This window comes from Scyliorhinus torazame, chromosome 11, assembly GCF_047496885.1.
Source record: "Scyliorhinus torazame isolate Kashiwa2021f chromosome 11, sScyTor2.1, whole genome shotgun sequence".
Taxonomy (NCBI): domain Eukaryota; kingdom Metazoa; phylum Chordata; class Chondrichthyes; order Carcharhiniformes; family Scyliorhinidae; genus Scyliorhinus; species Scyliorhinus torazame.
Window position 1 is genome coordinate 40,733,094 of NC_092717.1, and position 10,980 is coordinate 40,744,073.

Consider the following 10,980-nt stretch of genomic DNA (forward strand, 5'->3'; position numbering starts at 1 on the left):
ATATGAACGAGGAGTAGTAGGCCACCCAGCCCCTCAAGCCTGCCCTGCCATCACCCAAGATCGTGGCTGATCAGAGTGTAACCTCAACTCCACATTCCTGCCTACCCCCGAGCACCTTTCACCCTGTTGCTTATCAAGAAACTATCTCCTCTGCCTTAAAAATACTCAAAAACTCTGACTGCAGCACCTTTTAAGGCAGAGAGAGTTCCAAAGACTCATGATCCTCAGGTAAAAGAAATTCTCATCTCGGTCTTAAATGGACAGTGAGCGACCCCTAGTTCCAGATTCTCCTACAAGAGGAAACATCCTTTCCACACCCACTCCATCAAGGTGCTATAAACGAATTGCTAAATTTAGAGGGGAAAAAAGGGAGAAAAATGAGAATGAGTTGGGATTAAGAATTGCCTATAACCTCTCTCCACATCTGTGGGAATGCATATTCTTCTGGACATTGTTGAAATCTAATCAGATAAAATTCCCTTTTATTACTTTTCAGCATTGAGCTTTGCTTAGATTACCGTTTACTACGAAGGTTGCTAGGTGACATTTTATATCCCCATGCTTTTATATTCTTTGGAAACTTGGACAACATTCAGCAGGCGTGGCAAAGGACTGAAGTACCACTAGCAATATCTTTGCAAGATTCTTCAAATCCAGTGGCAAGAAAGGTGGCCTAATAGTAGCATCCTCTCCCAAGCCAACTTGCTCAACATTGGGGCACTAATCACTCAAAATCGGTTCCACTGGAAAGGAAGTCATTCATAGGCCTGACACTGGACTCCCAAAGCAACTACTCTAATCGGGACTCGTCATGGCTGAAGACTCGCAGAAAAACAGTAGGAACACGTTCAGGACGTCCCTCAAAGATCCCGGAAGAAGTTGGAAGTCTCAATCAGGAAAGCATCAATCACATTGAGAGACTTTGTTAGGAACGTGCAGAGGTAAAGTCGAGGAATGGGAGGGAGAGCACAAACCTCCCCACTTACCTAACAACCTGTCTACCCAACCTTTCAAGCACAACCTGCCCAACATGTGGCACGAATCTGCAGATCATGCATTGTACTCATCAGCCATTTCAGAACCCATTGAACCGGAACAAGTATTCCTTGATCCCAAAGGGCTGCCTACACTATATTGATAAGGCCATTAGGTAGGGGCAACAAATGCTGGCCTTTCCAGCAATGCTCAAATCATGTGAAAGAATAAAAATAATGACTTTAGGTTTATCAAAAGTATGTTGAACATAAATTTGAATTACAGTTTGAACTCATCTGCGTATTGGTGGTTTGCAGTATCAAACCATAGTGCAAGCTCTTTTGCTTGTTTCCAATGCTGAAAAACAGATAAAAGGAAACTGAAGGCCAGTGCCTGAACAAAAAGAATTGCTGTGCCTATGACTGGATATTTTTATTTCCCCCGCAGTTCTGCTTTCTGGGATTTAGCATAGTGGGTGACGAAATGCAGAAGTGCCAAGAAGGACACCGGGCAGGTGGAGACACGAGTAGAAGGAATGGGAATTGGGTCACACCTTCCATTCAAAGGAAAATAACAGGCTACAATTCTCAGTTATACCTTATTTTAATCTGCTGCTCAAACCTTTGCTGAAATAAAACCATAAACTGTTACCCAGGGTCCCGGGTTCGATTCCCGCTTGGGTCACTGTTAGTGCGGAGTTTGCACGTTCTCCCCATGTCTGCGTGGGTTTCCTCCGGGTGCTCCGGTTTCCTCCCAAAAGTCCTGAAAGATGTGCTGTTAGGTGAATTGGACATTCTGAATTCTCCCTCGGTGTACCCGAACAGGCGCCGGACTGTGGCGACTCGGGGATTTTCACAGTAACTTCATTGCAGTGTTAATGTAAACCTACTTGTGACAATAATAAAGATTATTAGATGGAGTCAACTTTAAACTATTGAACAGACGGTCCAAAGGAATTTCAGATTCATTACAAGTGTGAAATAACTCAGCAGACCCCACAGTTGTACAAAATCATATAGACTGCATTGATTCAAGATGACTCTCGGCTACCTTCTCAAGTGTAACAAACGGCGTGTCTTCCCAGCAAGCCCCACGTCCCACAAAAGTGACATTAAAACATTAAGAATTTTAAAAATCACATGTAAACAAAGAGAAAAAGCTCGTCACAATGTGGTGAGCTGAAGCAGTTTTATCAGTTATATCCTAATCAAGAAAAAATAAATAAAAGAATAACTCTGCTCCTTGCTGAACTCGAGGGAGGGCTCTCCCTGAGCTCACATCACAAGTACTATTTCTGAGCCTCCTTTTCAAGGGAATGCAGTTGGAGGATAACAAAGATCACATACATTAGTTTGGAGTAAAGGCATCATCTGTCGCCATTGATATTTTGCCCAATTTGGGGAAGGGTCTGAATTATGTTTACTGCCAGCAATGAAACTTGTGCAAGTCATTAAGTTGCAAAATAATCTTTGATTGCTGGAAAACAAACAGAAGTTTGATAGGAGGATTAAATAACATTCCCAAAACATATAGGTCAATCTGAATGAAGTAACAATCTGCCTAAATCATTCTGTGGAAGGTCAAATTCATTAATTGAGGAACATGCTCAAAATCATTTCTGCGACCAATGTCAGATGAATTCTGCCCATTCTGCAGCAGGTCGGTGCATCAAAGATTCCAGTGGACACGACAAGAGACAGCACAGTCTTCTTAACTGTACAAACTGACTTAAAATCATCGAAGCAGGAGGCCATTTGGCCCATCAAGTCTGCACCGACCCTCTGAAAGAGCATCCTCCCCAGGCCCACGCCCTATCCCCACTTTTGTTTGGACACTAAGGGTCAATTAGCATGGCCAATCCCCCTAACCTGCACATCTTTGGATTGTGGGAGGAAATTGGGGCACCGGAGGAAACCCACACAGATACAGGGAGAAAATGCAAACAGACAGTCACTCAAGGCCGGGATTGAACCCAGGTCCCTGGCACTGTGATGCAGCAGTGCTCACCAATATGCCACCCGACTTCAAACGCCTTCTCAGAAACCGGGACCATGGTCTCCTTCCCAACCTATTCATGTGCTGAAAGAGCCAGCTGTGATTGTGAAATAACCGGCAATACCAATAGTGCAATGAACTTGAGAAGGGGTCTCGTTGAAAATATTCCTGGACATGCTGGCTTCTCCCTATTGATCAAAAAGAGCACTAAGTGTCAGAGCTTGACTTAAGGTGGAAAATAACACCATTTCCTTTTTAAACAGAGGTCAGTTTACGACCTTCCAACAGCTGGCTGATAAATGTCACTATGTAATCAAACTCATCTCATTCCGACCAAATCAAGCATAAGCATCACTTTAAAGGTTATGCTGTCACAAAAGGACCCTAGTCACTTGAATATGGAAGTAGGATAAGGAGAGAAATTCCAGGAGAAAAGCTTGTGGGAAGCTTCCCAGAAACAATGAAGTACATTATTTTTCTTACTCTCCTCTCACAAACAGCAATAGCTTCAGACAGAGTTACATGAATAAATATCTGTATGAAAATGCTGGATAAACGCAGCAGGTCTGGCAGCATCGGTGGAGAGAAATAGAGTTAGCAGTTCAGTTCCAAATGCGTGAGACAGAACCTTCTGTAGAAGGATAGTTTAGATCCAAAATGTTAACTTTGTTTCTCTCTCTGCAGATGCTGCCAGACCTGCTGAGTTTACCCAGCATTTTCTGCTTTTATTTCAGATTTCCAGCATCTGCAGTATTTTCCTTTTATCTCAATGTAAATGGGATGGCAGTTCTTTACTGTTCATTTGTTTAGAGGAATTGCTTTCTGTGCAAAAGGCTCAGAATTTAATATCCGGCTCAGATGCATGCAAATAGACATTTTGGCAATACACTTTAAGTTCAGAACACCCTCCAGTTACGAAACACATAGCAATTTGTGGAAGGTTTCTCCAAACAACTGCAGTCGTGCAGGTCAACAAATCAAAAGACAGTTGCAGCGGTCATTTACAAACAGTTTGGAAGTTAGCATTGTTTAAAGTCTTCTTAGTATTATGCAATTTCTACATTACATTAACTAGTATCTCTAAAGTAACTATTTTATATCACATTCGTCACAACCACTTGGAATACAATGACCCAAACTGGTGCTTTCAGCAGGTATCGCAGAATGAGTTCATTCTTGGTAGGCTTGGCAAAAGACTAGAACGGGCAGGATTTTAAAAAATGCTGCATATCACAAATAGTATGTCTCACTGTCCATTACAAAAACATCTAAAATGTTACACACTGGTGCAGCTTGCTGGCTTCAACGGGCAAGTCTGAAGCAATGCCATTTGTGAAAAAGCCTGTCATGGGGATAATTGGGGGGTGGGGGAGAAGAGAAAGATCTCAAAGAGTAGGAATGGAAAACTGGGCCATGGGATGGTGGGGAGGGGTTTCCTGTCAGGGGTACAGAAAGTTATCAGCAAAGATATAGGTAAGCGTTAGGTTGTTTTCAAGATCCTAAAGATAAAGAACATATGCTTCAAAAGTACACCCAAGCTGAGCGAAATCTCAGCTACTCAAATGGAAGAGTTTAAATGGAAGTCCAAAGATGTGCAGGTTAGATGGACTGGCCGTGCTAAACTGCCCCTTAGCGTCCAAAAGGTTAGGTGGGGGTTACATGGATAGGGCCGGGGCTGTGGGGTGCTCTTTGAAAGGGTCGGTGCAGACTCAAATGGCCTCCTTCTGCACTATAGGGATTCTAGAAGAGACAAACAGGTTCACCTGATTTTCTCCCCGAGGCCAGCACGGTAGCATTGTGGATAGCATAATTGCTTCACAGCTCCAGGGTCCCAAGTTCAATTCCGGCTTGGGTCACTGTCTGTGCAGAGTCTGCACATCCTCCCCGTGTGTGCGTGGGTTTCCTCCGGGTGCTCCGGTTTCCTCCCACAGTCCAAAGATGTGCAGGTTAGGTGGATTGCCCATGATAAATTGCTCATAGTGTCCAAAATTGCCCTTAGTGTTGGGTGGGGTTACTGGGTTATGGGGACAGGGTGGAGGTGTTGACCTTGGGTAGGGTGCTCTTTCCAGGAGCCGGTGCAGACTCGATGGGCCAAATGGCCTCCTTCTGCACTGTAAATTCTATCTATGAAATCATAAACAGCAAATCTTATGCATCTTATGTACAACTAGAGATACTTTAATGTGGCAAAATAATGTGGCAAAATTATATGGCAAAGAATCTGTACTGAAGGAGCACCAAAGGAAGGAGCCTATTGAACTCGGCAGTGCTGAAACACAAGTAAATTCGAGACCAATAAAAGGTTCAGGGTTCTCAAACGCTACCGTCCGTGCTCCTGCAAGCGTCAACTTTGGTGAGCAATCTAAAGTAGTCGATGAAAGTCATAGGACACAGCGGCGGCGGGAGGCCAAGTACTTTTTGGTTGCAAACATGCTGACAGAAAAGTATTTAAATTGCAATTTTAAAAATAAACCCGGTGCCCCTCTCGTGTTAGGAGCAAAGCTGTCGATTGAGAAAGTTTACACTTGTTGAACATTATACACTGCGGTCAACTGGGGGGTTAATGACAAAGTTGTGCAACATTTATTTCAGGGGCACTGGGCACAAACTACCTCTTCAAGAAAGGTGGTCACGTCGTAGATTTTGTTGTGAATGTTGATCCAGGCGCTGTTCCCGTTGCTGTGCTGCTTCAGCTCTTCCAGCCGGTAATACTTCTTTACCTCCTCTTCCCTGTTCTCAGCCATGTTGGAAGAACTTTGTGCGGCCGGTACCAAGCGCAGACAAAAGCCAGTGATTTCTCAAGCCGGCCCCAGCGCCCTCTTTCCGACTCCTTCCCATGAGCAACTCGCGTCCCCAGCGCTCTCGGGCGTTCATTGGTGGCTCAGTGTGTCACTCAAGCTGACGCCACAATGCTCACGGTTCGAAAATGGAATGCGGGGCGTGCTCGGCGGAGATTTATCAATGAACCGCTTCTGGGTGGTGGAGTTTCTCAGTTAGTTTACCTGGGTGGAACCCAAACACAGACCACCCACCTTCGGACATTTATTAGAAAGTAACTGTGCGTGGCCATCCAAAATTTGCAACACCTTCCAGCAATTAAGGGGTTAATTTAGCCTGGCCAATCCACCTACATCTTTAATTTAGCCTGGCCAATCCACCTCCCGCACATCTTTGGGTTGTGAGGACGAAACCCACACAAACATGGGGAGAATGTACAAACTCCACACAGACAGTGACCCAGAGCCAGGATCGAACCTGTGACCTCAGCACAGTGAGGCCACAGTGGCAACCCACTACGCCACCATGCTGCCCTTATGTCTTTCTTTTTGATACCTTTTCACACCGCATCTGAACTAAACTGGGGCTATGAACTTAATTTCTTCCTTTCTCCATAACTATCTTAACCTTACTTGTGACTCTGGGATTTCAGTAACAGATTGTTACATATCTGCTTCAGGTACACGGGCAGCTGGTGTGCCATCTCACTGAAAAGGGAGATCATCTCCTGTAACAATGGCTGCTGTTTTCCCAATTCCTGTAATAACTCCACTGTTCAAAACTTACACAGGGAGTGACCAGGTTCTCCGTGAGGCTGCTTAACTACTTCCCTTAACGCTCTTGTAGCACATGTTGCTAACTTTCCGATTGGTTCAATTGCTCTGTTTTATTACCTTTGCTCTTGAGTCGCCAGGTATCTTTATGATACCGCCATGAGGTTCAAGTCCAAGTAATGATCAAGAACTCAATACACCGATTAGTAAGATTCAAATAAAAGTACATTTATTATGCACAGTAATTACTACTCATGCACAAATTCTACGTCTAAGCTACTTCTACAACTAACAGGCCTATACATAACTTCGGACTGGCCCACCAGGTCAGGGGAACAAATGGCCTTTTGTTCGGGTTCTGAGTCTGCGGGATTCGAAGTTGGTACCGATTGGTAGCTAGGAGCGCCTATCTCGTAGCGAACGTTGAATTAAGACTTACTTCTTTCGGTGGTCACTGCACCGGTCACGGTCAATGTTGGTTCGTGTTGCTGGGTGACCCGGGCAGGACGAGGAGAGCGATTTGAACTTGGGGCTTAACTCTTATAGTCCCCAGGGGCTTCCCGCCTTTCGGGGCGGACCCTGTACCTGGTCCCAAGTGATTGGACTTTGTCCCAATCGCTTGGTTCGATTTCTCCAATACTGGAGCGGTTCCCTGATCGATGGGCGGTCTTGAGGTGTTCATTCACCTCCTTTGTGTTGGCTCCTGCTGCGCCGGGGAGTCTGGCTTTGCTTTGTGTGTCCCAAATGTTACTTATTGTTCCCAGGGATTGCTAATGACGTAGTCCCTGCCGAGCACATGAAAGAGGTCCACACCCACCTTTTCCCAGGGGGACGTGACCAACTCATGGGGCTGAAGTGTCTCAGGGGGTTGCGCCGGCTGAAACCTTTGGCAGGTGGGGCAGTTGAGCACCATGTTAGCGATGTCGTCACTGATGCCCGGCCAGTACACAGCTTCTCGGGCCCTCCGCCTGCACTTTTCAACTCCGAGATGGCCTTTGTGCAATTGTTCGAGGACAAGCCAGTGCATGCTGTGTGGGATCACAATCCGGTCCAACTTTAGGAGGACACCATCAATGACAGCCAAGTCGTCCCGGACATTGTAGAATTGTGGGCACTGCCCCTTGAGACACCCTTCCGTCGTGTGGCACATCACACGTTGTAGAAGGGGGTCAGCCGCAGTCTCACGGCGAATGTGGGCCAGACGTGCATCAGTGGCCGGCAGATTGGCCGATGTGAAGGCTACTTGTGTGTCGACCTGACAAACGAACCTCTCCGATTCGGGCGGTGTGTTCACTGCTCTGGACAGGGCATCCACGATGACGAGGTCCTTTCCCGGGGTGTAGACAAGTTGGAAGTCGTACCTCCAGAGCTTGAGCAGAATGCGCTGGAGGCGAGGGGTCATATCGCTGAGGTCCTTCTGAATGATGCCGACCAGGGGGCGATGGTCGGTCTCCACAGTGAACTGCGGAAGACCATACACATAATCGTGGAATTTGTCGATGCCGGTCAACAAACCCAGGCACTCCTTTTCAATCTGCGCATAGCGCTGTTCTTTGGGGGTCATGGCCCGTGAGGCATAGGCGACCGGGGCCCATGATGCAGTGTTGTCCCGTTGTAGGAGTACCACCCCAATGCCGGACTGGTTGGCATTAGTCGAGATCTTTGTGTCCCGAGTGGTGTCGAAGAACGCCAACACCGGGACGGTGATGAGCTTGATCTTGAGGTCCTCCCATTCTTTCTGGTGTGCGGGCAGCCACTGGAATTCCGTTGTCTTCTTGACCAGGTGGCGAAGAGCTGTTGTGTGCGAGGCAAGGTTGGGAATAAACTTCCCTAGGACGTTGACCATCCCGAGGAAGCATAACACTGCCTTTTTGTCTGCCGGCTGCGGCATGGCTGCGATAGCTGCCACTTTGTCGGCATCCGGCCGCACCCCTGACCGGGATATGTGGTCCCCCAAAAACCTTAGCTCAGTTTGGCCAAAAGAGCACTTGGCTCGGTTGAGGCAAAGGCCCTGATCTCGTATCCGTGCAAAGACACGCTGGAGATGACTGATGTGCTCCTGTGGCGTGGTGGACCAGATGATGACGTCGTCAACATAGACTCGTACCCCTTCAATGCCCTCCATCATCTGTTCCATGATGCGATGAAACACCTCGGATGCGGAGATGATGCCAAACGGCATCCTATTGTAGCAGTATCTGCCAAAGGGAGTGTTGAACGTGCACAGCTTCCTGCTGGACTGATCCAGTTGAATCTGCAAAAACCCTTTGAGGCATCAAGCTTGGTGAAAATTTTAGTCCGGGCCATTTCGTTCGTGATTTCTTCCCGTTTGGGTATGGGGTAGTGTTCCCTCATGATGTTGTTGTTCAGGTCTTTCGGGTCGATGCAGATCCGGAGCTCGGCGGAGGGCTTTTTTACGCACACCATAGAGCTGACCCATTGCGTTGGCTCCTTGACCCGGGAAAGCACTCCTTGGTCCTGCAGGTCCTGCAGTTGCTGCTTGAGGCGGTCCTTGAGCGGTGCTGGGACTCTACGAGGTGCATGAATGACCGGGGTGGCGTCCGGTTTGAGCCGTATTCTGTAAGTGTAGGACAGGGTGCCCATGCCCTCGAAAACCTCCTGGTTGGGGACGAGGAGCGAGTGGAGCTGCGCCCTAAAGTCTGCATCTGGGAAATCGGACATGCCTTCTGGAGACAAAGTGTGTACGCGCTGAACGAGGTGGAGGGTCTTGCACGCCTGTGCGCCTAACAGAGAGTCCTTCGAGGATCCAACTATCTCAAAAGACAGTGTGGCTGTATGTGAATTGTGTGCAACCTCGAGCTGGCAGGACCCCATGACCGGGATAATGTTTCCGTTATAATCAACCAGCTGACAGTGGGATGGCAGAATCGGTGGTTTAACCTTCAAGGTGTGGAAGGCTGGCCATGCAATGAGATTGGCAGAGGCACCAGGGTCTAAGCAGAATGTGATTGGTGATCGGTTGACCGTCAGGGTGGCACACCATTAATCACCCGGATTAATGCTGTGCACTGGCATCGGCTGGTGGATCCGATTTGGGGATATCCGGTTCTTGTTTAGTACCGCAACGCGGAAGGGTTCCCGGTCGTCGGTATCACCGGTCTGCACGTCGCCAGCGTATGACTGAGCGTATGGGGGCTGAATGGCCCGCACGTCCCTGCGAGGCTGGCGGAATTGCGGAGAGTTGGCAGGTTGAGCTGCTCAACAGCAGGCAGCGTAGTGGCCCATCCTGCCACAGCGGAGGCATTGTCGCGCTTTGGCCGGACATTGCCGCTTTAAGTGTGCGGATCCACAGTTGCTGCACGTCGTGACGTCATGGCGTTCGTTGCACCACCGTGCATGCGCGGTGCGATCCTGCGTAGAGCGCGCCTGCGCATCCCGTCCCTCTGCGTCGACGTCCCCTCTTTTGGTGGGAGGCCTCGGAAAGCGTGCAAAATGGCCGCCCTCGTCCGGGCCGCGGGCCGGGAGGAACTCGATCGACTGGACCCGCTCGGCCTCATAGGACCGCTGCCATGCCGATTCAGCCGCATGGAATTTGGAGTACCAGCTGGTCGCGTTTTCTTGGAGGACGCAGGTCTCGATGGCGGTGGCTAGGGTGAGGCGCTTTATTTTGAGGAGCTGCTGGCTTAGGGTGTCCGATGTGACCCCAAAAACGATCTGGTTCCGAATCATGGAGTCGGAGGTGGCCTCATAGCCACAGGACTGCGCGAGGATACGGAGGTGTGTCAAATAAGATTGAAAAGGCTCATCCTTACCCTGCAGGCGCTGCTGGAAGAGGTACCTCTCGAAGTTCTCATTAACTTCCACGCTGAAGTGTTCCTCAAATTTTAGAAGGACCGTCGTGTACTTCATCTTGTCCTCGCCTTCCGCGAATGCCAGGGAGTTGTAGATGTGGATGGCATGTTGCCCCGCCGTGGAGAGGAGGAGGGCGATCTTCCTGGTGTCCGATGCATTCTCCCTATCTGTAGCTTCTAGGAAGAGTTGAAAACGCTTTTTAAACAGTCTCCAGTTGACGCCAAGATTTCCAGCGATCCGGAGCGGCTGCGGCGGGCTGATGGTTTCCATGGCGCAGGATGGCGGGTTTCTGAAGAGGTGCAGGTAGGCCTCACAGTCGCTGGTGTGTTTCCAGACCTGGTATCATGTCGTGTTGGGTGTTCCGATACACAAACGAACCAACACGGTTGTAGATGGTACAACTCTGTTTTATTATTCTGTCCAATAATAACTGTTAACTTCTGGCTGTGGTTCGTACTTCACCAGCTAACCTGTGGACCCAGCCCTACCACTATCTTAGTGAGGCACTCAGCACATGGTGTATGTCTGAGTCGCACGCTGTGAGCTCTGTGCTCTGAGCTATCTCCTGGTAGAATGAACGGGAACTGCGGTGTTCCGTGTTTTATAGTGCGTGTGCTCTCACTGGTGATTGGCTGTGATGTTGTGT

At 48.5% G+C, this 10,980-nt stretch overlaps 1 protein-coding gene across 2 annotated transcripts in view; it reads right to left on the minus strand.

Moving 5' to 3' along the window:
* The window catches only part of cyb5a (cytochrome b5 type A (microsomal)), a 46,418-nt gene extending 40,595 nt beyond the window's left edge, over positions 1–5,823 (minus strand). The window contains exon 1 of one of the 2 annotated variants that reach the window (XM_072467162.1): positions 5,583–5,823. In XM_072467162.1, coding sequence (XP_072323263.1) covers positions 5,583–5,714 — 132 coding nt within the window. In that variant the 5' untranslated portion in view covers positions 5,715–5,823. The remainder of the gene's footprint in view (positions 1–5,582) is intronic. The other variant, XM_072467161.1, reaches the window with a different exon arrangement.
* Positions 5,824–10,980: the final 5,157 nt, after the last annotated feature.